At 47.6% G+C, this 26,804-nt stretch overlaps 1 protein-coding gene across 1 annotated transcript; it reads right to left on the reverse strand.

Moving 5' to 3' along the window:
- Positions 1–4,652: 4,652 nt before the first annotated feature.
- Positions 4,653–26,554, reverse strand: LOC137850043 (disintegrin and metalloproteinase domain-containing protein 21-like). The gene is made up of 21 exons (XM_068670277.1): positions 26,485–26,554; positions 25,795–25,913; positions 25,505–25,569; positions 25,348–25,426; positions 24,659–24,735; positions 23,870–24,062; positions 22,686–22,760; positions 21,792–21,863; positions 21,180–21,349; positions 20,276–20,351; positions 19,105–19,259; positions 18,015–18,183; positions 16,498–16,590; positions 15,673–15,865; positions 13,402–13,507; positions 12,458–12,641; positions 11,306–11,383; positions 9,734–9,905; positions 8,195–8,396; positions 7,121–7,175; positions 4,653–5,444 (listed from the first exon to the last, which is right to left on the reverse strand). Exons 1-21 carry the CDS (start codon positions 26,552–26,554, stop codon positions 5,406–5,408), a joined length of 2,442 nt encoding a protein of 813 aa, XP_068526378.1. The 3' UTR covers positions 4,653–5,405.
- Between the last annotated feature and the right edge of the window lie 250 nt (positions 26,555–26,804).

Below are 26,804 nucleotides of genomic sequence, written 5' to 3' on the forward strand. Positions count from 1 at the left end.
CACAGATGGTGAAGACGCTTCCTGCAGTGCCCCCAATATACGTCCCTTCACAAACACTGCAATATTCCTCTCTTACAAACACCACAGTGCCCACAGCTCTGTGTCCCTTCACAAACACCGCAGTGCCCACAGTTATATGTCCTGTTCATAGACACTGCAGTGCCAATGGCTATATGTCCCTTCACAAACACCTCAATATCCACAGCTACGTTATATGTCTGTCCCCTCTTTTAAACACAATACCCACAGCTATGTGTCCCTTCACAAACACCCCAGTGCCCACAGCTATGTCCTCTTCACTGACACTGCAGTGCCCACGGCTATATGTCCCTTCACAAACACCTCAATATTCCCCTCTTACAAACACCACAATACCCACAGCCGTCACAAACACAATACCCACAGCTCTGTGTCCCTTCACAAACACCCCAGTTCCCACAGCTATATGTCCTGTTCAGAGACACTGCAGTGCCCACGGCTATACATGTATGTCCCTTCACAGACACCTCAATATCCACAGCTTTATGTCCCTTCACAAATACCGGGGTACCCACAGCTATACGTCCCCTCTTCACAACCACCACAGTGCCCACAGCTACATGTCCTTCTCACAAACACCTCAATATCCACAGCTGTATGTCCCCTCTTCACAAACACTACAGTGCCCATGGCCGTATGGCCTTCTCACAAACACCATGGTATCACAGAATCCCCAAATGGCCGAGGTTGGCAGGGACCTCCGAAGATCATCAAGCTCACGTCCCCCCACCAAGCATGATCACCTAGAGCACCTTGCACAGGATAGCCCCAGGCGGGTTTTGAATATCTCCAGAGAAGGAGACTCCACAGCCTCTTTGGGCAACCTGTCCCAGTGCTCTGTCACTCTCCCAGTAGAGAAGTGCCCCCTCATATTGATCTGGAACCTCCTGTGCACCAGTTTGTGCCCATTGCCTCTCGTCCTGTCACTGGGCCCTACTGAAAAGAGACCGGCTCCATGCTCTTGCCACCTCCCCTCAGATATTTATACACATTAGTGAGGTCTCCCCTTAGTCTTTGCTTTTCCAGGCTAAGCAGGCCCAGTTCTCTCAGCTTATCCTTCTGTATCAAGTGCTCCAGTCCTCTCATCACCTTCATAGCCCTCCTCTGGACTCGATCCAGTAGCTCCATGTCCCTCTTGTACTGGGGACCCCAAAACTGGACACAAAACTCCCCACCAGGGCTGAGTAGAGGGGCAGGATCACCTCCCTTGACCTGCTGGCAACACTTCTGAATGCAGCCCAAGATACTGTTGGCCTTCTTGGCCCAAAACAACTTGTGGTCAACCTGCTGCCCACCAGGACTCCTAGGTCCCTCTCTGCAGAGCTGCCCCCAGCCCGTACTGGTGCTCGGGGTTATTCCCCTCTAGGTGCAGGACCCTCTAGGTGAAGGTGGGGATAAATTCAGAAGCCTGCCAAGTCCTTATGAGCTGCAAACCCAGCGTAACCTCTGCCCTTTACACCAGTTCCTCTGTGTGTAATGTGAGGGTTATGCACTGGTTTCCAGCCAGCACTTCCTTACTGGTGTTGCTGTTTTTGTTTTTGACAAAGACGTCAGTCACCGTTAAGTACTTTGCTATTTTCCTGCCAGAAGTGCTGCGTGTTACCACAGGTTTTGGTGCCCGTGCCAAGAGGATGCTGTCCGAATGGAGACGGCCTCGCCGTGAGCTGACTGTGTCAGAAGATGGTTGATTTCTCCCCAATAAATTCATTTATTCAAGCACAAGTTCCGATCAGATGCCAGGGGTTTGGAGCTCGCTTCCAGCTGTGGGCTCGCCGTCTGTAGCGGTGGTGCTTCGGGATCACTCGTGATAATTTGAAGCTTGTTGAGCATACCGATTATTGTGCTTTTTCAGTCTTCTGGCCAGGGTTTAGCTGGCACGCGTGGTGCCGTGAGGCAAACAGTGCCTATTTTCTGTAATACTGCAAGGTGGCAGCCTACGGCTTCGGAGGTGGCTGTGGAGTAATCAGATAAACACTGCTTCTACACAAATCCATCTGAAAGTGAACCTTTTAATCTGTACAGTGTCTCCTATATTATCTGATGTTCTGTTGCCATTTATTTTCCCCTCGCTTTTCAGCACGCCGTCAATGCCAGTCCTGCACCAGTTGTCAGAGGAAGAAGGATGATTTGGGTGATTTTCTGTCCTCGGAGAGGTGGCAGGACACCCTGAGCGACACGATCCCTTCAGTCTGGGTGAGATGTGCCGTCTGAACTCTGTGCTCAGGGCTAATTTGGGGCTGTCAGTACAGAATTGAGCAAGAAAGAAGCAACAAGAGCAGGTAGAAAGGCAGAAAAGCCGTGAAAACAAGGACCGAAAGCCAGACCCCTGCCTTTGGCCAAAAGGCACTGCAAGCAGGGAGTGGATCCCATCAACAATTCTCACCTGTGGTTACATTCCTGACATCTCCACTTTGTCACTTTGAGATACACTGGTATTTGTTATATTTTGTTTGGAGAAAGAGTGGCAAGAATTCTCATGTACAGAGGAAAAGGTTGTTCATTCACATTATTTTTTGTAAAATATCCAAACAGTCTCAAATTCGGTAAGAACCTTGTCTTACCTATTCTTTCTACATGCTATGATTCAAGAATAAAAATTGGATGTAGCGTCTTGTGAAGAATCTGAAAGAGTACTCTGATTTTTTTTTTTTTTTTTAATTTTATTTTTTATATGAACCTGCTTAGATTAAATTTCAGTTAAAGCTGTAATAATATCAGCTGCACTTGAGAATGCAAGAGGTGCGGCAGTCAGTGGGTTCAGAGCTCATCCCTTCATCACCTTGTCCTATTAACTTTCTTCTCATTTGCATTTATTTATTTATTTTTATTTATTTACTTATTTTTATTTGTATTTATTAGCTGCAGGACAGGAGCTTAGCCTGAGCTGGACAACTGCCCACGTCGGTGCACGGTGCAATTCCAGCAGGACGTGAGGGCAGAGAGGAGGAGAAATGGGAAAGGAAAAAAAGGTGAGAGCCTGGCAAAGTGAAGGAGACTCAGAGCACACACCAGCTTTATCTGCTTCTCCCTGCCCACAGACTCAGCACTGTTTCAGGGTTTGGGCAGCCTCGGAGACACGTAGGTTGGGGAAGAAAACTGTGAAAGGACCCAGGAATGGAAATGCTGAGCGTGAGACCTGACATACTCTCGAAATGAGATGAGGTGGTATTTGCCTGCTGGATGTCGGAGCCGTTTTCAGTCTGAATGGTGCACAGCAGTTATTCACAAGGATAAAAATACTATTTCCAGTTACTATTCCTATAGAAAAGCCACCCTCGGAAGCTTGAAAAGAGGCACAGAACATTATTTGGCCTTAATTCCTTAATTCCCTGTAGCTTTTCCACACAAACAGGGATCTGTCCCCACGTGGAGTGCACACATGTCCACATGGACTGCTGCTGTTGCTGTACCCCAAAAGTTGCTTAAATTGGAAGGAATTGTGAAGGAACAATGCTGCAGGGTAACACCTTTTCTATTAATGAAGTGTTGCCCACTTGTGTTCCAGTTTTGGCACACCTGAAGCAAGGACCTTGGTGGCAGTGCCACCAGAGGAGTTCGAGCCTGCTGTGCAGATCCCCAGATCAGCCCTTCCTCCGAAGTGGAACAGCACGGGGGGAAATCTTCAGCTTTCATGGCCAGGAAGAAACACTAACAAAGCCAAATGAGCAGCTCTTGAGGGCTGGGTATTTCTGGGAAAACTCTTCCAGAGCTCGAGAGAGAGCCCTGAGTCTGCAGGCACCGTGTGGGATTCTCTGCCATGAGCATTGCCCCAGATGGCGATGCAGAAAACGACACGCATATGTGGAAAAAATCCTCCCATCAGTTAAACAAGGCTTTCCTGAGAATTGCTACTGTCATGCACAAGTGATATCTGTGGGCAGATACTCGTTTTTATCACACTTTGAGTGCGCGGGGGGAAGGAGCTTGGCAATCTGTGATCCACGTGCAGGATGCCAGCTGACCTCGAGGGCCAAACTCAGCTGCTGGGAGCTGAGCCTGGCTGCTGAGCCCCACAAAAAAAAAGCTCAGCGAACCCCTCCTGAGGAGTCAAGTCCTTGGTTTTGTGAAATCTGGAGCCGCTGCTTTCAGCTCAGTTCTCTGAACTCAAATCCTCATCCTCATAAATCACCGTTGCTGATTTATGGCTGAAGCCACCCATAGGTGCCTCCTATTTGTGTTTTTTTATGACACGGTTGCTGTTGTTTTACTTGCTCCAACATCTTCTAGTAAGCAAAAACTGACTTTCTTATTTTATTTTATTTTATTTTATTTTTGTATTTATCCAACAGTTAAAGATTTTTTTTTCCCGTTTACTACCCAGGAACCTTAAGAACATCCATGATTTGGTGAAGAAGTTCCTAAATGCACAGATTTCTGGGGCGCAGCAGAGGTGATGGCCAGAGGGGTACCATGAGGTACCTGCTGAAGCGAGCTGCTCCTCCATCTGCAGGTACTCAGCATCCTTTCATGCTCCTGTGGGCTGCACACCAAGAGTCATCACCCCTCCTAGTCCTTTAGCAACCTCGTATAGATGAATTATTGGGAAGTTTGGTCCACCTGCCTATTTGCAGGCTGGTTTTGAAACCAGGGTTTAGGAGCGAGGGCTCCTTCCTCAAAAAGGAAAAGTATCCGAAGGATTTGGGAGAAAAAAAAGGCTGGAAATATAAAGAATGAGTTTGTAGGTGCTTGTATGCTTTGCTCAGGAGCCCAGCCTGCGGGGGGGCTGCCTTTATGGGAAGCTCATCGGGATGCAGGACTGTAGTTGGTCAAATCTTCCATTGCCTTTTTGGAGACTGAAAGTCAGAACAGGAATTGCTGCCAGCAGTTCGTGTTGGCTCGCTCGTGTGGGTGAGGTGCAGGAACAATATTGCTTCCCCTTCTTTTGTTCTCGTTCAGCTTTTGGACTCAGGAGACCTCGTGGACATCCCTGTGGCCGCAGCCCACTGCAAGGCAGACCCACGCAAGGCAGCTGTGTGTTCAGGGGTGAGTATTTCAAAGAGAAATGCAGCATTTTTTGTCTTCTTTTATGCCTATGGGGTCAAATAAATGGTTGTTCTTTCTTTCACCTTCTCCAGGTCAGGACCAGAGACGGCTGGACCAGAGCTGGAAACCTCTGAGGTGCCTGGAGCCCAGCTCCTAGCAGATGAGGGATTTACCATCAACAGAAATCGGAAGGAAAACTGTTTATTTCAGTGGAGGTAATGTTATTTAAAGCGGAACAAAACCAAAACTAACGTGACAGGTTTGGGAAGCACGGCCAGTTCCCACAAAGCCAGCGGTACGTGGGGCTGCTTTCAGAGCCCTCTGGAGGCTGTTTCCATCCTTCTTTCGGGGGCTTGTGTCCTGCAAAGAGGCCCTGCTCTGGCTTAATCCGTAGGACTTCTGTCTGCCTCTGCCAGGCTCTCCTGAAAAATAAAACGTGGATGTCAGCGCAATTTATTCTACTTATTGGAGGTTATTTTGTTAAAAATTTATTTTAAAATAATTTTAATTTTAATTTATTTTGATGATACAGAGCTCGGTGTTTATATTTTAAGACGTATATAATGGAGCAGTTGTGTTTGTTGGAAAGACACGCTTCAGAGAGTGAACAAAAACCTTTTTTTTGTGAATTTCACAGCCCTGGGATCCACGGGAGGAGGAGCAGGTTCAGAGTGGACACGTTTTGTGGAGGGTGGATCCAAAAAGACCTCTGAATGAAGCAAGCAGTGGCCATCGGCAGAGCTCCTTGGGACAAGGATCAGCTGTTAGTGGTGAGGCTTTCCCCAGGCTGTGCTCGATCTGAGCCAGTTCATTGCTGTGCTGCGTGTATAACTCTTTATATGAGAGGACATTTCTTGGGATATTGCATTCCTCAGAATATTACAGGATATCACCTGCCAGGCACCTCCTGTCTTCGCTTCTGTTCCCTGGGCTGCAGTTTCCAACCTCTTCCCTGGTGCCTCAGTGTTTTCCTGGTATTCTCCCGTGTTTAATGGCTTTTCTTTCTCATAGTGTGCAAAATTGGAGTGCAATTCTTACACTGCGTGTCCTCAGCAGAATTTATATACATGCATTTTATCAAATCTGTCGCCTCTAGACTCCTGTGACATGTTTAGAGTCCACGTATGATGGATTAGCAACAAAGACAGCAGGCAGCATACCTTCCCTAGCCTCCCTTTTCTGCTCCCCTCTTGTTTTGTAGGTCATGCTCACACTCTGCTAAAATTTTGGTTAATCGTGTTTTCTATCCAGTCTCCTTTGCGCTATGTCCAGGGCTGGATTTCATCAGCATCTCGAGACAACGACTGCCAGACTTTAATTAACTATCGACAGAAAAAAAAAGTAAGTTTTCCCATCTGTGTCAAAGTTTTGCTTGTTCTGTAAGATGTAGTGGACTCTTCAGTGCAATTTTAAAAGAAATTCAGCGTTTTTTTTTCACTTTTTCCTACCCGAAATATCACGTGGCAGTTTAGTCACATCACTCCTTGTTCTGCCCACAATAAACCTAAAAAGTCAGGCCTGAATTTTGGTTGCCTTGGATGTAGGTGGGGCTTAGTACCCGATATAATCCCCCCTCAGTCACTTCTTCAAATGATAGGACCAGCATCTTCCAGTTTTTTCCTGAAAACCAGGAATTTCTGACCCCAGGGCTCTTCTCAGCCTCCTGCACACGTGGCTGGAGTCGAGGCCATCATGATTTTTGTCGTTTCGGCAGAGATCTTGTATTCGCTCCGAGGTGGACATAATTCTTGTTTTCTGACAAGCTCTGGGATTTTGTTTGGGCTTTCTGCAGCTGTGTTGTGATGCTGATGTCAGCCCTTGAAGCAATCAGTCTGAACACGCTTCTATTTGGAGGAACTTGGTATTTTTACATTAAACTGCCTTTTGACCTGAACCAAAACAAATTTCTGCAGTTACGCTGCTGAGCTTTTGAGCTTTGTTTTTGTCCTCCCTGGCACCTTTCAACATGGACTGAGAGAAGAGGGGGAACAACGCTTACTGAGAAAGGAAAAAGATGTGAGGAGAGTATGGAAAAGCTACAGTGCTCCAAACCCCTTCACAAATGTTGTTTTTAACTGGGAATGGGAGGACCTCTTACCTCTTTTGAAGAAGGAGTTGTTTCACGTCTTTTTTCCTGTCTTCTGAGCTGCCACCTATAAGGGAAAGTCAAATTTCTCAGGGAACAGAGCTTTGGGCAGGGATTTCATGCAGAAAAAGGTGCAGATACCTCATGAGAAACGCTGGCTGTTTTCCCAAAATCACGTTCAATGGCATGGATACGTAAAATGACAAGAGAGGAGAAGTGTGAAGATAAACCCCATCTCCTCCCCAAGACCCAGAGACACCACAGATCACTGGGACAAGGGGGGAAGCATTTCTTAGAGCTGCTCTGGGGACTCCAGCATGGGGTGGAGATACCCAAACTGGTTGTACTGGAGGGTGGCTGGGTGCTAGGCAGTCCCGCTGCCAAGAGCGGAACGAACTTCTGTTCATCCTGCTTCTTGGCACCATAAATCAGCCCGGCAAATCTGAAGCATGTGGATGTGCAGAGACCATCGAGGGGAATGCCAGCTTTCGTTTTCTGCTGTGGGATTTGGAACATTCTCCCCGCCTGTAGTCACATTCCCATATTCTTTCAGTTAAGCTTATAAAGCCATTTGACCTGGGAAAAATGTGCAAACCAGTAAGAGGATAAGACAGCGTTTATCCTCTGCACACTATTTTAAAACCTTTCTCTTTTTTCAACTTTTGTTTGCCCTTTTTTTCTTTTTTTTTTTTTTTTCCCAAACCTCAAAGGAAAAAGTAAATGAATTGAACCATAAATTTCAAGAGAGAAAAAAGGAAGAGCCACTTAGAAAACAAAACAAACAGAACTATATGAAAAATTACCCTGAAGTTAGACAATGATTTTCATTTCAAAACTTCTATGGAAACCTTTTAAAAAATGCCAGAATGGATTAAAAAATGTTAAGCTCTTGCTGCCATTTCTGGATACGAGGCAGCTGTGACAAGGCTTTGTTCCCAGCCCGGAGCACTCCCGGTTGCATTCCTCTGCATTGTCTTTGAAGCAAGAGAAATTTGGTTCTCAAGAGAGGTGGCCAGTATTGTGCAGGGAACAAAGAAATGCCGAGAACCTTGGTTAGAAATTGTTAATTTTTGGAGTGTCACCTACCTTCGGATGTAGTCCGCAATTTCAGCCCTCTTGTACACCAAAATGCCCGAAACCAAGAAGAGTAAAACCAGTGTCCCAGTAGCTTTACCCATATTCTTTACAGTTCCCCCTGATTGGAAAGGAAAACAGAAAGAGAGAACGTTACCCTCTGCGCACACCAGACGTTTTTGGCACAAAAAGGGAAGAAATGGAGAAGAAAGGGCTCAGGTCTCCGAGGCACCTCCACCACTGCCTGCTTGGGAGCCACCAGCATTTGGACCATTCTCAGAAACAATCAAAAGCCTTGAGGTAGGCAGCACAGGGGGTAAAATAACACTACATGGGCCTGAAAGCAAGGATTCTTTTTGGGACTGCGTGGTAAGGAGCTCGAGGATAACCAGCGAGGTCGGAAAAAAAATGGAAAGCTTCCAAGGTTGTTCCATGATAAGGGCGCACAGATGAGGAAATACCGAGATATAGCGGATAAGAAATTTGAGCTGAACATCTACTTCTGCTAATGGCTGAGGCTCCAGCCTGTAGCTAGTGTCTGGAGGAGAATGGGAAGGTGGAAAAGGTGGAAAAGGTGGAAAAGGTGGAAAAGGTGGAAAAGGTGGAAAAGGGTTCGCTCCTCCCAGCACGCCTGGGCAGCCACCAGGAAGACTCCGGCAGGATCCTAAAATTTGGCGCTGGCCTTTCTCCATGAATTGAGAGGAGCACGACGTTGCCACTTGGGCATCTTCACCGCCACACCAGCGGGTGAGATATCACGATGGGTTGATGTTTCAGGAACAGCTGATTCAGCATAGAAGCTGTTAATTGCCCAGAAGAGCTTGATTTCTGTAGTGCCACTGGGCTCGAGCGACTTGCCATCAGCCCGGCCAAATAAGCAGCAGAAAAAATCTCATCATTCTTCATCAGCAGCAGAACTGATGAGCAAAGAGGGTCAGGGAAGAGCCTGAAAGCTGCCAGCAGTCGGGTTTTGGAGTGCTGCTGAGTGACTGTGGCGTTCTGCTCATCAGCAAGTTATTGCCCATAATATATAGGAAAGCAGAAGGGTAAATCTCAGGGGTACGTGCCAGGAAAATATTTATTTATGCCCCGTTCTCCCAGGATTGAAGCTCGGCTGGAGATCTCTGTTAAGAGGAAAGGAAGATTCTCCTAAGAGGGTTCTGATGAGCTCAAAAGACACTCCTCATCAGCTGCCTTAATGAACCGTGGGCTGGCTCGTTGGCCCCTGTGCTTAATGGAATCGATCTGCAGTTCCTCTGGGTGCCCTGGGAGTAGTCAGAGAGAGGCAGGCAAGGCAAGCACAACTGGAGGGGTAAAAAGAAGTGAGATAAGAGGAAAAAAAAAAATAGAATATATTAGAATAGAATAAATTAGAATAGAATAAATTAGAATAGAATAAATTAGAATAGAATAAATTAGAATAGAACAGAATAGTTCAATTGGAAGGGATCTACAAAGACCAGCAAGCCCAAATCTGATGTATTTAAATAGGAAGGGAGAAAGAGATGCCTGAACCAAGCCTGGAATGATTTGGAAATACAGGTGGGGAACTTCTGAGCTTGTTCAAGAGCAAATAATGCCAAGAGAGGCAGTGTGATGTGCAGGGCTTACAGTAGTACGAAGGAGGTGGACCGCTGTCGACGCTGCCTCCAAATCCTTCCTGCTTGCAGTCTGGAGGGGCCCACCCAAAATCGCAGTGGCAGTTTTTCTTGTTGTTGCACACCTAGAAGAAAATTAATCAATATTTTAGGGCACGAAAGAGAGAGAAACACCGCGTGGCAGCGAAGGGCAGGATGAGCTCCACAGCCTGGTTACTCGTGCCTTTTTGCCAGCTTGGTAGGAGTGCTTTGTGCAATCCTCAAGCTGTTTGCGCTGCAGATTTGGAAAGCACTTTCGTCGTCTTTATTAACTGCAGAGCTACCCTGCTCTTGCGAACGTCCCTATTTCTGTCATGAAATGTCACAAACACATCCCAAGTGATTTTGTCACCTCCACGTGACTCAGAAATCAGGGCTTTTGAGCCCTGAATGAGCTTTTTTAGCCCTCTTTAGATGCTGGCTGGCTGATTTTGCACGGTTTGCTGTTAGCCGTGATGCTGTTTGGCTGTACAGACCCAGAGCTCTACTGCCCCATCCCAAAATTGCTCGCTTTCCCAGGTAAAGGCACAAACACAGGGGCTGGGCTTCGAGTGACATTTCTCTCCCCTTCCCTGTGGTGGCAGGGTGGAGGTTTGCTTTCTTCACTCCTTTTCTTTGCAGCCTGAGCCATACAGAGCAATAATTATTACATTTCGAGGGTGCTTAATTTGGAGAACTGCTTCCCGAGGAAAAAGCATGTGTCTTTTAGGGTCATAAACCCTTTTTTCTCCAGGGACAGCAAAAAGACATGGTTATTCCAACTACCTTTTACCAAAAACATAACTAAGGGTGGACCCAGCTAGCTGCAGCTCGTGGTAACAGATGAAAAGGAGACAACAGATTCCTCCAGCTGTGGGTTTCCAGCGTGATTTTTCTTACAGATTCCCCCTGATATTACAGCTAAAGGCCCCACGACAGCAAATCTTCCCCAGACTTTCCCCAGACACATCTCCTGCTCGCCTACAACGTCTATCAGGAAAGAGGGATGTGCACCCTGAAAGTGACATCACAGAAAAAAACTGATGTGAAATAATTCTGCCAGTATCAGTGCCCGAAATGTACGTTTTATGGAAGATGAAGTGCAGCCCGTGTCGTACAAAATCTGCCATTTCTCTGCGACTTGCGAGGAAAACAGCGTTGTATAACCGAGCGTGCATCTTTCAGAGGATCTCTCCAAGCCCAGCTAATTTAAATTCAGCAGCACTGACAGGTGCAATGAAGGATGAAGCGTTACGATGTAGAAGTCAGCTTTTACAACATCCGAGGGAACAAAGAAGACAAGAGGTAGAAGTAAGCGATGAACGCTGCTATCAAGGGCTGCGGACTGTCAGAGCACGATCTGGGAGGAAACCATGGGTGAAAAACAAAATATTTTGTGTGCTGCTGATCCGGAAACCTTTATGGGCTTCCACTGATGCTTTTGAGAGACAAATTTACATTTCATATATGCTGCTCTTTAAAGGATGCTTGGAGGTTTTCTACTTACCCCTTTGCCGTTGCACTGTTTCTCTGTGCAGTCGCTGTTGAGAAAAGCTGCACTGACACACGTCCTGTTTATACATATCTGCAGAAGGAGACAGATTTATTGCAGAAAGAAACAAATCTACGTCGGTGAAAAGGTAAAATGACAGATGCCAGGAAAGGGCACTGACTGCCGAATTCGGGATAAAATTACTGAGAAGCGGCCCGGCAAGTCTTCTCACTCATTTCATTTCATCCGAGGCTTTTCATTCCCTCTCTCCAAACAAGCACCGGGGGAATATAAAATGAAGGTCTTGGCTTCCAGGGTCAAGACGAACCAAAGAGATGGAACGAAAGACAAACAAAAGGGAGGTGGAACAAACCCACCGAGGGCTACAAAAGGCACCGAAACCTCTTCTAGCTCAGGAGTAATTCAGAGCTGAAAAAAAACCTGAGAGTTGTGCCAATTTTAGTAGGCTCCTGTCTCATCCTGTCCAGTCCCTAGGACATGAACGAGGCCTTGGAAGTACAGAAGGGGTTTTGTTTGCTCACCTGGAGCATCCTCATATCTCCAGGAGGCACCCAAGTATCTCCTCTGGGCAGGAGGGGACCGGAGGAGTTACACTTTTGGCTTTTTGCCTTGCAAATTAGTTAGTTTTGGGAAAACTATTTGCATTTGGTGGGTGGTATGAGCCCCTTCTCTCCTGAAAGGGGAACTCTGCTGAAGCCAGCACTGACGAGCTCCTTCCCTTTTGGTGGAACTCAGTGCCTGGGCTTTTCTTAGAGGTATTTTTGCTGCCATATGACAGCAGGAAACCGATCCTTTAGTCTGTCACCAGCTTGACAGGTCTTCAGCTTTCTGTGTGGGTCAAAGGGAAGGAGTGAGCCCTGTTCTTGGAAGAACATTTGAAATTCTTTTTTTTATGTACAACAGATAAACTTTGACTTTGGTTAGTAGCTTCGAAAGAAGAGGAGAATCTTTCATGCCTGAGAAGACGAAGAAAAAAGCCAAGAACAAAAGCCAAAGTGACGTGCTGCGATTTTTCCCCCTCTAAAAGGAGCCTTTAACACTTTGGGGCTTATCTTGGAGATCATGAACATTTTATTTAGGAACAAATCCTTCCATTTAACCTCCATCCTATTCCATCCCTGTATCCCCCTGGCTATCCATGGGTACCTTATTCCTCCCGCACGACGTGCCGTCTTTCACCGAGCCTTCGTCAGGCGTGTCCAGGGGCAGGTGGAACTCCAGCCCCCAGCACAGCTCGTTGTTCACCGTGGTTTGCACCACGGTCTCGCCGTCTTGCCGGACCGGCACTCGTTTAATGTTGGCACACTGCACTCTTCCGCAGAGGATGTTCCTAAAACAGGCAGACGGACAGACGGACAGACTGCTGCAAGGTTTGTGAAGACATCCGAGGATGTGCTGACCCGTGCTGCTGGCTGGCTGAGCACCCTGCTATGGTTTTGGCCTCTTCCAGCTCACACCCTTGGAGCAATTTGGGCATGGGCAGAGGTTATGGCTGTCCAGGGTCAACCCCTGTAGGCAATTCCCATCCAACCAACCCTTTTTGGAGGTGTTTGAGTACCACTGACACGGATCCCATGCTACCCAGTGGTGTCAGTGCCATGGGACATATAGGTGCAGCCCTTGGGTCTGTCTCTCCAGAAGCAGCAGAGACAAATCTGTTTGTCTTTCTGACCCTCAAATTTCACGTTTTGCCATTTTTAAAAACACTGTATGAGAAATACTGATATTTATGCCAGGTAGAGTTCCTCAGAAGCTCATCTCTGCGCTCAGAGATGGCAACAGTGAAGCTCAACTTCTGCCTGTGCAGTGGGAAAATAAGAAATTAGCTCAAATTCTGAATTTGCACTCTAGTGTCTGCTCTGATGATGGCAATGTCCCAGTCCTGGGTGAACTGCCAAGTGCAAGCATGAGGAAAGGTCAGGAAAGAGGGGGCTTTGGAGATGCTGCGCACGGCAGCAACAAGACAAGAATTAAAGCTAAAAGGCTAAAAAAAAATGATTATCCAATGGAACAGGGTGCTGGGGCTGCACACCCCTTGCACGGGGCGATGTCCTGCTCCCGCTGAGCAGCCAGGTGCTGGTGGCACTCACTCCTCCTTGCACTTGGTGTAGTAGGTCCCGTTCCAGCCGCAGTTCCCGCAGCGGTCACCTCGGATGTTCACTTCCCTGAAGCAGCTCAACGGGGCACGTTGGGCGGCTGCAGAGACAAAAAAAAACAGAGATGTTCATGGCGAGGTGCAGACCTGCACCCCTAACCCCTCCTGCTGCTCCGTGGGATCGTCCTGAAAGGACCTGCCACGTTTTATGGATTTTTCAATTTATTTTTTTTCCCCAGTTCTTTTTATGAACCAGGTTGGTCAATGTGAGAATGAAGAGGCTACATGAACACATCGGCCACCAAGAGATCAACCAACAATCAAACCGTGGTCATTTATCCAGAACAACCCGGAGCACAAGATGGGAATACAGACTGCAAATCTTCCCAAATCTATTTTTTTTTTCCCCTTTAATTCTAACTTGCTGTATAACACAGAGAAGGCTGAGATGGCCGTATCAGCCCTTCACATGACAGTTCCCATGTCGAGATGATGACAGAAATAATCTGCCTTATCAATATCCTTGCCTTTTTGACGTGCCCTTCATGGCGCTACCACCTTCAAGTCTCCAAACTTCTCATAAACGTGCCCAAATACAGAGAAACCTGGCTTAATTGACATGCATAAGTTCATAACGAGATCTACAACTGAAATCCTGATGATTGCTGCTGCTGTTGCTGATGGGGAAGGACAGAACGGGGCATGCTCTGGGGAAGTTGGGCACTTCCTACAGAACTGAAATATCTCGGGGAGGATGTGGGCAGGCATTCAAAAATCGCTTCAAGTTGGAACTGGGGGAAATTTGGATGCACAAACTGGGGGTGCTGTTGCTTTCAGTAGCATAAGGGTGTTCCCACTGGCTGTTGCCAGCACACCTTTACTTCTGGGTCTCTCTACGGGCAAATATCAGCCATTCCCATGGGACACAGAGCACAAAGTGGTCCTAAATGGCACTGCAACCACTGCTGCCTGAGAAAACCTCTTTTTTGTTACCCTAACTATTAAAAATATATATATATTATAGTATATTTATTTACATATTGTTTCATCTATACAGTTATGATATAAGAGTTGGACTTGATGATCCTTAAGGGTCCCTTCCAACTCAGGATATTCTATGATTCTATGATATAAAATCACGGGGTATTTAAAAAGTATTCTGTAATATTTCATCCACCGGGGAGGTTTGGGTTGGATATTAGGAAGAACTTATTTACTGTCCTGGTTTCAGTTAGAATTAATTTTCTTCCTAGTAGCTGGTGGAATGCTGTGTTTTGGCTTAGGATGAGAAGAGTGCTGATAACACCCCGATGCTTTAATTGTTGCAGAGCAGTGCTTATACTAAGCCAAGGACATCTCAGCCTTTTGCTCTGTCCTGCCAACGGGCAGGCTGGGGGTGCAGTAAGAGCTGGGAGGGGACAGACCCAGGACAGGTGACCCAAACTAGCCAAAGGGGTATTCCATACCATCTGGGGTCATGCTAAACAATATATAGGGGTGGCTAGCCGGGGGGAGGGGGCCCGACTGCTCGGGGTTAGGCTGGGCATCGGTCAGCGAGTGGTGAGCAATTGCATTGTGCATCACTTGTTTGTACATATTATTATTATTTCCCTATTATCACCATATTATTATTATTGTTATTATTGTTATTATTATTTTGTTATTATTATTTTCCTGTCTTATTAAACTGTCTTTATCTCAACTCACGGGCTTCACTTTCCATTTCTCTCCCCCGTCCCAGAGAGGGAGGGGGGAGGGTGAGCGAACGGCTGCGTGGTGTTTAGCTGCCGGCCGGGTTAAACCACGACATTTACTGAAAGGGTTGTTGGGCACTGGGATGGGCTGCTCAGGGTTCAGTCCCCATCCCTGGAGGTCTTTAAAAGACGTTTAGAGCTCAGTGATATGGGTTAGTGGAGGACTGGTTAGGGTTAGGTCAGAGGTTGGGCTCAGAGATCTTGGAGGGCTCTTCCAACCTAGAAATTCCATGATTCTGTGATTTTTCTGTGCGTATTTTCATAGAAAAATTGCTTCCCCATCAGCAACAACAGCAGCAATCATCGGGATTTGAGTTGTAGATTTGGTTAAGATCACCTATATTCTTAGGTAACCCCTCCAGACACCTAAGCCTGCCTAAATCACAAAGAGCAAACAATGAATTTTCAGGGACCGTGAAAAAAAAATCAAAAAATAAAAAGGACTTTTTCAAAGCAGAGGGCAGGGAGAAGGGAGGAGGCAGGGGCTACTTCTGGCTCGGGCGATGCGCTACCTTTGCCGAACAAAGCCTTGCACTGAGCCTCGTGGCTGTGGCACTGCCCCTCGTAGCAGCGGTCGTTGTCCCCGCAGGGCGTCCCGTCCTGCTTGAACACGTCCTCGGGGCAGGTGGCCGAGGAGCCGTTGCAGAACTCCGGCAGGTCACACGTGCTCCTGTATTCCCTGCAGATTTTTCCTGCGGGCTGAAACTAGGAAAAAAAAAAAAAAAAAGAGAGAAAAAAAAAAAAAAAGAAAAAAAAAAAGCACACAAAAGTTTGGAATTGATTTTTTTAATTATTTTTTTATTTTTTTTTTTATTTCCACAATGGCTGGTCCAAATTATTCGAATCCACGTGGCAAAATCTTAGGGAATGCCCCAAAAGTGTAAGATGAAGAACGATTTAAATTTGCAAAACGTCAGACAGAGCGAGGAGTGGTTTTATTCACACATTTCGGGCCGAACAAGTCAGAGATGCCTCTAGAGGTACCCTGCTGCTAGATTTTCCCTAAAAACTCTCTTTTTGGCCACTCTTGTGGCCGTGGGATGTCTGCTCCGGGACTGCCAACGCCTGTGGCTGGCTGCTGGGTGCGGTGCTGTCCCTGCGCCCTGGTTTGCTGCTCCTGCTGAGGGTTTTCCTCGGCCATAATTTCACTGTTTCGGAACAATTTGTTCTCTGCGGGAGCACGGGCAGATTCCAATCATGCTTACGCATATTTTCAGACCAAATATACTGAGAAATATGGGGAATAAACACGATAGCACCGAACAAACAGCTCTGAGGAGCAGCTAAGGCATTAATTACCCTAATTTCTAGTAGCAGCAGGTCCTGCTGTAACTCACCTGGCACTTGTGACAGCACTCGCCCCTGTAACAAGAAGCCCCCGGTGCGAGCGAGCAGGTGGAGGAGAAGCAGCATCCCGACTCCAGGCATGCCTGGGGGTGAGACACCAAAACATCCCGCTGTTACAGATGCTCCTCTCTAGCTTAAGAGACGTGAAATTGCAGGGAATTCAGGAAAATCTCTGCTGTTTTTCTGCTGCTCCTTGCTTGTGGAGCTCTGTGTCGCAGGGAACTGTTTTATTAAGGAATTTTAATTATTTAAAAGTTCAGATTCCCTGCCCCGAAGCAGTCAAGGTGTTGATGAGCTTTGTCCCATAAAGAAAATTAATTATTGAGGTTTTAAGGGTACCTGGAAGGTAGGGATATCTGCTTTGTAAGAAGAGCTGATGGATGGCTTTCTAGCATAATAACAATAAAAGGAGACGGGAGAAGCACTGAATTATCACACAGGCACACAAACCCCCAAAAAAAGGAGGTAACGGACAGAAAATAAGATTTTCTTTGGGCCTTCTGGGGAGACCAGGCTTGGAATGAGTTATTTGAGAGGGAAGGGAGGATGCTGTAAAAATTATTGTGGGGTATTTTAAGGGGATTGTGGGGATGTGCAAAAAGAGATGGCTGGGAGTGGGGGAAAGGGAGAGCCTAGGGTGGATTGGGGAGGAAAAAATGTGGGAAATAGAGAAGAGAGAGGTTAAAGGGGGTGATAAGAGGGGTTTCTGGTCAGCACACTTGTATGGTTTAACCAGGCTGCAAAAGCTCTGTACAAAAAACAACTTTACAAATTAAAAATGAGAGTTCTTGATGGAAAACACAACCGTCCTGGTGAGCCACAGCTGCACGTCCTAGCGTTATGGCAGTGGAGACACCAACACGCAAGTGCTCTTAAAAGCACTTCTAGAAAACTCCTCCACTGATTTCGGGGTAAATTTAATAGAAGAAAGAACAGGAAAACTCTGGTTTTATAGACAAGAAGAGGGCAAGTGGCAATAGTTTGCCTATAGAGCTTGGTGGAGGCAAGGACATGCCCCTTTTTGGGCTTTGACTTCTGACTCAGGGAGTTTTTTTTGTCTGCAGACCCCCATTTTGAAGAAAATTAGCACAACCAGAAGGCAAAAACCCTTCCAGGTGGACAAGGTTTGGAGTCATCTCCCTCCCAGCAGCTCCTGGCCAGCCCCTGGTAGCCAGAGCCCCCCTACTGCACGAGCTCGCCCTTAGCTCTGCACAGTCAGCTGGGAAAGGTCCCTCCACAGCTAGGAAAAAAAAACATTAAATTACCTCTAAATACCTTCTGCATGTACAAAAATCACGCATTTTCTGCACACAAATAAAGCCATGGTTGGGTAAACCCCCACTTCAAGGGTGTCCATGGAAGTGGAAGCCAACGGGCTCATTTGGACACGTAACCCTTCGGTGTTTGCTCCTTCCCAGGAGCTGGTGAGCATTTATAGTTGCAAAAAAAACCACTTTATTAACCCCATTCTATCCCATAGATTGCAATGAAATATTTAATTACTGACCTCGTCACTGCCGCAGTCACATTCTTCGCCTTTTTCCAGGATGCCGTTGCCACAGAGTTCAAAAAGAAAAGGTTTTAAGGATGGTATGTTGAACAGACAAGGCTTATTTTTTTTGATTACTTCGTCGTAATATTCTCTCATAGTGCAGTTACTGAATGCCAAGCAAGATCTGCAAGAAAAATATGGATTATATATATATATAAAACCATGAAGTAATTGGTGGGGTCAAAGAATAACAGAGAGATTAAGTAACAATGAGGAATATGGGAAATTTTAGGGGAAACAAGGCTTTTTTTTCTTTTTTCTTCCTTTTTTTCTTGCATAAGGACATGGGAGACAGCAATAGGTGCCTGGAAGAGAGAAGGAAAAGGCTCAGGTAAATGACATCGAGTGGTGAGCCATGCAGGAGCATGGGCGTGAGGATTTCCAAAAGAGAAGCTAAATCATCTGGTGCAGAGGGTTTTATAGAGAAGCTAAACACAGTTTGTAATTTTTATCTTCGTTATGGCTATATAACGAGGGAGCAGGAAAGAGGAGCAGCTCCTGCCCCATGCAAGGCAACTTTTCTGGGAGATTTATTTTCAAAGGCAGCATCCCTACAGAGGCAGTGCAAAAGGAAGGGTGCAGTAACCCCTGGATCTGCAGGAGGCTTTCAAACCTGACACGAAGAAGCCAACAGCAAGGAGTATTTGGAGAAAGCAGATGGAAAATTAATAAAAAAATTATTATGTCACCAGTTGGATCAAGGACGCCGAGTTTGCTGTGAATTTGTGGCTCAGGGAGAGCTGGAGTCCCTTGTCTCACCTAAAAACCTATTCTCACAACCTTGTTAAGAACTTGATAAGGAATGGTAGAGTAATTAAAATTAGAAGGGATTTAAATTGGCAGCCCCTGGCCCTACAACCTGCACAACGCAGGGCCAGCTTGGATGCCAGGTAGATGCTGAAAAAAAGGAATTAAAATATATTGTGGAGGAATGGGGCAGATGCATGCCCCTAAAGCGACCCAGAAGCTGCTCAGAGCAGGGCAGAAGGAGGCAATGACCCGATTTTCACCCAAAATGATGTCGGGAGAACCGAGCCGTACTCACCCCGGGGACGAGCGCATGATGCATCCTCTGTGGGTGCAGTTGCAGTTGCAGAATTGCTCGTAGAATTGCCTCGCGTCGTCGTGGTCGAAGCCCAGGCTGTGGCCGATCTCGTGCGCCAGGGTCATCACGTCGCTGATGGTGTCCTGGCCAGAAAACTGCACCCAGGGAGAAAAAAATCTCAGGTCCACACTTTCCTAAGCAGGGGATGTTGATGCGGACAAGTTCATGCCCAGAATTCTTGAATTTTGCTCAGTAATTGTACAATTTGTGCTAGCTGGGGGCTTGCAGAGCAAACAACCAGTTAGGGAAAACAAAACCCCTAAAGAGAATTTTTTCTGGGGAAACACTGGGGATTTGTTCCACCTCTTCTTCAAGCAACAACAAAAACAAGACCAACATCACCTCCTTTTGATGCCCTTTTTAGATGTTATCTGCTGAAAAACCTGAACCCAGGAGTGACAAGGAATTAAATCCCAGGGTTCACTGTGAATATGACAAGTTTATTTTTCCTCTTTTTTTTTTTCTTTTTTTTTTTTCTTTTTTTTTTTCTTGCTGGAACTGTGTCTTTTTACATAATAACACTGAGCAGTGATCACCTTTGCTGTGTAAGTTATCTTGAGCCTTACACTGCATCTGTGTACACTGATAGGCATTAAAACAACCCCGGAAAATCCACGTGCCAGCTGCTGGATGGAAATCACCGAGCACCTTGAATGCCTGAACGTCTTCTTTGCACCCTAGGAGAGGTGTCTGCAATCTGCCCAGGTGTCCTGAGAGATCTACGTCCTCTGCTACAGCAAAATCTGGGCATAACTCAGGTTAATGCTGATTTCACGGGGAAATTTGTGAATGGAAGGTGCTCTCCTTTAGCCATGCAGATGGAGCCTGCGAACACCGTTCGGTGTTGGGCTCAGGCTGCAGGATCCTGAGCTGGGGGACAGCACCCAAAGCAGCCTGGCACTTGTCGTGACTCAAATCCCCAAAAGCTGCTGGGATGTGGTGCTGGGACCCTCTCCGGGTGTCCCTGCTGGAGAAGGGTGGCTCCGGATGGACCCAGAGGTGCCTCCAACCTCAAACCCTTCTGGGATTCTGGGGTTCGGTGACATTATAGCTGCTATGTGGGAGGATAAATTATGGGGGCAATGTTACAAATTGTGAGGTCTCCCCTTACCGAGACGACACCGACGGAGTTGGGCTGGCACATCATCCCCTTCCAGGTAAAGCCTCGCTCTGCGTAATATTGGCCGCTGCAGCAGAGAGGTTGGGGTGTTAAAGGAAAGCAACAGCATCATCATAACAACGGGATACCCTGCGGGAATTACAGCTGGAAAATTATGGCTTCAGGCTGCAATAAACTCATTTCTTGAAGATCTATGCCAATGGGGATCTCCTTCCTTGAAGGGATCAACGGGGATCCCTTCGGCTGCCCTCTGAGCTCTGGGGCTGCTCAGCAAGGTTTCCCTGTGCGCAGTGACTGTGTTATAGAGTAAATGCATATTTATACACATTTATCGGAGATTTTAGCATGCAGAGGGTTTGTTTCCCATCAAAGGGAAGTAAAAGGAGCAGTCAGAACAGAAACAATGCACTAGGTGTTAAAAAGGGAATAAATGAAGTCCTTAAGTGAGTGCATCGGCAGTGTGAGATCCAAATTCCCCCTCCTAGCAAAACAATTTAATTCAAATATTTTGCTGTAAACCACACGCCGACGAATTAAGACGTCTAAAAATGAACGGCTAATCTATACAAAATGGTTCACATTAAAAACGAGATTATAATAATTCAGTTACAGACAACGGCATGAGAATTGGAAATGCGATGCACGCTCCGCATGCCTGGGAAAATACAAAAGAGGACAAGGAAAGGGAAGGGCAAAGCACTTAAAATCCTCCTTGTACCAATTTACATGACAAATGGGCGCTGATTAAAACATGGTCTGATTAATCTGAAACATTTTCCTCCGTGAGATACCACCAGGACAGAAACACGCAGGGTGTATGGGCGCAAAAATTGGAAGGGGAATGGGGCTGGAGGTGCCCCTGCTCCTTCTTATCCCTTATCCCGCGGGCTCTTACAGCAGCAGCTCCACGTGGTCGTACTCGATGCGCACCGCGGCGTCTTTTTGGCACCAGCTGGTGAAGACCTGCAGCGTCTGCTCCAGGCTGTGGGTGGCCATCACCTGGTCCCCCTTGGTCCACATCTCCACGGCGCTGATGACGATCTGCAGCTTCATGCGCTTGTACACCTGGGGGTGCCCAGGGAGGTGGTGGGGTCCCCGTCCCTGGGGGTGCTCGCCGAAACAGCCGAGCATTTTCTTTATTTCCATCAATTATATCAATTTAATTGGGCTTTCCATGCAGCTCATTTTGGGATGGCTGAGCTGGGGGCTGATGCCCCGGCACCCTGCCCCTGTGCTCCTTCCTAGGGCTCAGAGCAGGGCGATGATGAAGTGGAGATCATAATGAGCCACCAAGAAGCACTTAGCACCAAGTTTAGGTGCTAAGGATAATTTAGGTGCTTAGGGATAATTTCGTAATAATTTTTACACTGGCTTCACTCACGCCCAAAGGGATTTTTTAGGGGGGTGGGAGTTACATCACTCGGGAGCCCATCATTTCCCCATGAGAGGCTGAGCACCCGGCCCTTCCCAGGGCACCCACCACCGTCGGGACCGCGTGGGTGCTCACCGTGTTGAGGAGGTTGCTTATGGAAATGAAGAGGTGCAGCATCAGGGTTTCGTTGTAGCTGTTAGCTTTGAACTGAAAAGGGGAGAGGGGATGCGTCACAGCCTCGCGATGCCCGCGTGGGGAGCTCCCCTTGCACCTTCTGCAGCCCCCCGTGGGTCTGCACCAGCCCTTCCCCAGCTGAAATCCTAATTAACCACGTCGGTCAGAATCACGGTGTGGGATTTCTCACCCCACTGACCCCACTGGGGCTCTGTTATTTCGAGAGGATGGCTCTTGGCACCGACAGGAGCCCAATTGAATGGGTCCCTGCTCATTCGATAGGATGGTGCAGGGAGAGGCGTACTTGCCTACCTGTTATCTGCCTTCTTTAAACAAAAATTTGGTCCCCACGGAGCAGAGCTGGTGCCTTGGGGTGGTGGGGAGGCTGAATCCCCACCTCTTTTGGGATTGGAGAGGGGGCACAGCTCCTGGGTTTTGCTGCCTTCCCAGGATGCGTATTCCCTTGGGACCATTTTGCACCATTTCATTTCAAATAAACACCAGAGTAGCTTTCAAAACTCTCCAATTATCCCAGAAATGGCTGCTTGGGTGCGTCCCTGAGCGTGTTTCAGCAGTCAGACCTCATCACTTATTTCAAAACCATTTCTTCTCCCGGCCTCAAATCACAGCAGCGCCCACACACGGGGTGAGCACCATCATCTCCTTCCCATGGCGAGAGGCACAGGAATGTGCTTTGGTTCCCTCAGGTGCTGAGAAGCAGTGCCCCCTTCTCCTCTAAACACAGACATTGGAGCCCCCTGATTTCAGAAGTGGGGCTCAGAGCAAAGAAAAGCCTCCAGCACTGAGCAGCTGGAGCAGTATCAAAGCCCCACGGCGCTGAGTTTTGGCACTTACCAGCTCCTGGTTGGCGACGAGAGCCAATTCCAGGTACCGGGTGGGCACGGGCAGGCTCTGGAGCCCGGGGACCTCCTGCAAAAGATCAAATGGCACAGGTCACACTCTGGGAGGTGCTTTTTTTTTCCACCACATTGCAAAAAAAAACGAGGTGCTGTTACTCAACCCGGTCCATAATTTCCCTGGTGCCCACAGTACGAGAACATAGCAAATATTTTGGAGAAGGAAAAGTGGTTGCAGTCGGTTACTGCATCGGTATAGAGTCAAGGAATCACAAAATCATCTAGGTTGGGAAGGATCAGGGTCATCAGTGGTAGCAATGTCCCATCTCTGATGGCATCAGCCTACAGCCAAGATTTCACTGCAGCACGGGGACTTCCCAACCCCAGAATGGCATTTTGGGGTTCAAAAATTTTTGCTTTTAAGAAATTGAATTTATTCGTTGGCATGCCAGAATACTGCAAAAGCCTCTCTCACTGCACGGGGCTGTGGGGACCACCTGGATTTAGTAATTCCCTGAGAGTGAGAGGAGGAGGAAGAGGAGGACGAGGACAAGGAGGAAGAGGAGGAGGAAGAAGAAAAGGAGAAGAAGAAAGAAGAAGAAGAAGAAAGAAGAAGAAGAAAAAATGGCAGAGTCATGCATGGCTACAAAACTTCTCTTGCTTAAGACCCATTTAAGCGTGGGGACTCATCTCTCTTCTCCAATGAACAGACACCACTTTATTATTATTATAAATTATCCTCTCTCTGGCGGGTTCTCGGTAAATTCAGTGAAATTGTAGCAATTTAAAAAACTATATTTTTTATATAGCTGGTAAGTAATTCTTTCACCTAAGTGTTTCGTATTGTTATCAGAAGGCAGCATCTCCGAACGTCGCTCTATTTCTTTCACCCAATGCAATCGGAGCACGCTGGCATAAATAATAAATAATCCACACTTGTAGGTACAGAAATAACACTTTATCTCGGCTCTTTTGACAGCAGGGACAGCAACGACAAAAGTCCTCGCAAGCCCTGGAAGCGTTGGCAAATCAAAGCAAATCATTTTTATTTTTTTTTATAACCAGGGTGTTTCCGAAAATGAGCACATCAGTGAGGTCCTGTAATAAATGAAGCCAGAGCAAACTGATTTCCTCTGATAATGTGGAAACTGGGTTTCTGAACAGCGGATGGGGAGCTCTTACCTCGATAACCAGGATTTTCCTGCTCCCGTTTGCGATTTCTCCCCCTGTGCCCAGGTCCTGGTGCTCCCTGGGCACCCGGCAGAGCGGGGGCGAGCCTCCTGCCAGCGCCTTTCGGAAAATGAGGTGCTGGAAGCTGGAGGAGTTCTCCACCGGCTGGATCTCGTACCTCAGGTCTCCGAACTGCAGCACTCCGCTGGTAAGAGACGTGAAGGAGACGGCTTCTTAAATTATTTAAGAAGTGCAAAAAAAAAAGAAGCAAAGTGATGGAGGTGCGGGGCAGCCCTCGGGAGCTTGTGCCATCAGCTGGGAGCCCCAGGAGCATCCTCAGGGGGTTCGGGGCTCTTGGGACGAGCCAGCATTTTACGTGGTTTTGGAAACAGGGGATAGAAAAGGTTCCTTTTAGCTCTGCCAGACATGAAAATATCCCCAAAAATACCCCAAATGTGGGGTGCACCTGAGGAGGAAGGTGTCCCCAGCAGCATCTGCTCACTGTGCGTTTTTTGAGTGTCTCTGCAGTGTTTTGGCACGTAAATCCTGCCTACAGCCTGCCAGAGGTGTGCAAAACACACTGCTTGGCCAAATATTTCATTAAAAACTGATTTTCTAACAGTTTTTTAACTCTCTCCCCAGTTTTCTTTGATCTATGCATCTTTTAGACCCCTACGTTAAAATTTGCTCCTGTAGTTTCTCAGATTTGGGCGCTACCCATGGGATGGAGCAGGAGGCAGGCAGAAGGGGGATCACCTGCTCTGAAAAAGGACAAAAAAACCCAGCCCCACAGCACCCTACCTGATCCCAAAGCAGGTGCTGACGGAGACGATGGAGCCTGGGGAGCCCTCCACGAACCCCTGGTAGAAGCAGTCGTCCTGCAAGGGGCAAGCGGGGCCTCAGCCATGGGAAAAGCTCCTGAGACAGGGCTCAGAAAATGCACCCATAAAGGGAAACACGAGAAAAGAACCTTAAAAAAAATCTGTCCTTTCATTTGGGGCAGGATCCTCTTGGGCGAAAATAAAAGGTGCGGGAGGTGAGCAGGGAAAAAGCAGGAGGATGAGCGGGGTGGAGGAGGCTGAGGGAGTGCTGATAGAAAAAGGAGTATTTGGATAATGATGATTTTGGGGTGGTATTTTTTTCAGATTCCTCAATTTTTCTTTTGGTGGAGTTAAATTGTTAAAAAAAAAAAAAAACAAAAAAAAAAAACAAAAACAAAAAACAAACAAACAAAAAAAAAACAAAACAAAACAAAACAAAACAAAACAAAAAAAAACCATTACAAGTTGGAAAGGAAAATCAAGCGTTCTAATCAATCTTTTTTTTTTTTTTTCTTTTTTTTTTCCAGGTTTTAGCAACTTTTTGTACAATTCCCTTCCTTTTGCAAACAAATAGTGGAAAAAAAAAGGATGTTTTCAGAAACAGCATCCCCTCGGCGAGCAGCACTGCTTCTGTCCCCTGGGGCACCCCGGGCAGACCCCAACCCTCACCTGAACATACGGAAACTCGGTTATCAGCTCCCCCTCGGCCCCGTAAGTGAAAACCGGGAGGTCCTTGGCCACCAGATTTCTGGAAAATGAAGCAAAATTTCTCAGGGTGGGGGTTGATCAGAGCTGTGCAGGAGGAAGGGGAATCGAGGAGCCTTACTTTGCCTGCGTCAGGTGGACGACGTGGTAATTTCCTTCTGCCATGATTAAGTAAGCCTTGTCCTCCTGTAACACAATGCGTGTTAAAATTTGGGGTATTTATTTGTTTTCCATGGTCCCTGCCTTCCCCAGGGAAGCCCTGTCTTTGGGCTGATTTTGGGATCCGGAGCCACCCCCCTCCCATCTCTCCATCCCCTATGCAGCATCCCCCTGGGCAGAGGCAGGGTCAGGGCTGGGGGCACCCAGGGGCTAAAAAGAGTTTCCAAAATCATTTCCAAAACAGCGCCCGACCTCTGTGTCAGCCCCGTGCCTCGGCTCCAGCTGCCTCGGCACCGTCACTTCGGAGTAGATGATGCTCGACGCTTCAGCAAACCCTGGAAAGGTTTTGAGGTTAGGGAGCTGGGACGTGGCTCACCCCAGGCTGGGAGGATTTCAGTGCAGAAGGAGGGTTTTAAGTGGGAAATTTTAAAAATTTGACGTGTAAAACTTCAGATTCTTCAACGAGAGGCATAAAAGAGTGGGTTGAGAAGTTCAATGCTAATGCCAACTTTTAAAGAAGTTTAGGTACAAGAAACTCTGGAGAACTCTTAAAAAGGGGAAAATTAGATGATTTCCAGAATTTCAAGATTCAGAACCTAGTGCACATCCTCCTGCTCACGACCCCAGCCCATGTCTATGTCCCCTCACCCCCATTGCCCATCCCCATCCCACATTCTGAACCTCATCTCCATCCCCATCCCATCCCCATCCCATCCCATCCCCATCCCATCCCCATCCCATCCCCATCCCCATCCCATCCCCATCCCCATCCCCATCCCCATCCCCATCCCCATCCCATCCCCATCCCCACCCCATCCCCATCCCATCCCATCCCATCCCCATCCCCATCCCATCCCCATCCCGATCCCATCCCCATCCCATCCCCATCCCCATCCCCATCCCATCCCATCCCACCCCTCTCCCTGCCTCCCTTCCCCTCACCTGGGCAGAGGAGCAGGATCAGTCCCGCGACCCCCGTGCCCCTCAGGGGTGGGCACAGCCCCGTCCCCATCCCTGTGCCCCTCACGTCCTGTGGGGACACAGCGTCAGCCAGGTCCCCTCCCCAGCTCCCCCAGCCCCTTGCTGGGCTCCCTGAGCTACCAGCAGAGCCCCCAACCCCCCCCAGTTGCCCCCAAAGCCCCATTCCCAACCTCTCCCACCACCAGCCCTCAGTGGGGCCTCTCCGTGTCCCACCCCACAGGGACCCATTGTGCCCCCACCCCACTGCCACCCAGCCCTGCCTCCAACTGGCACCTGGAGCC

Source organism: Anas acuta, chromosome 1 (assembly GCF_963932015.1).
Source record: "Anas acuta chromosome 1, bAnaAcu1.1, whole genome shotgun sequence".
NCBI classification, from domain to species: Eukaryota; Metazoa; Chordata; class Aves; order Anseriformes; family Anatidae; genus Anas; species Anas acuta.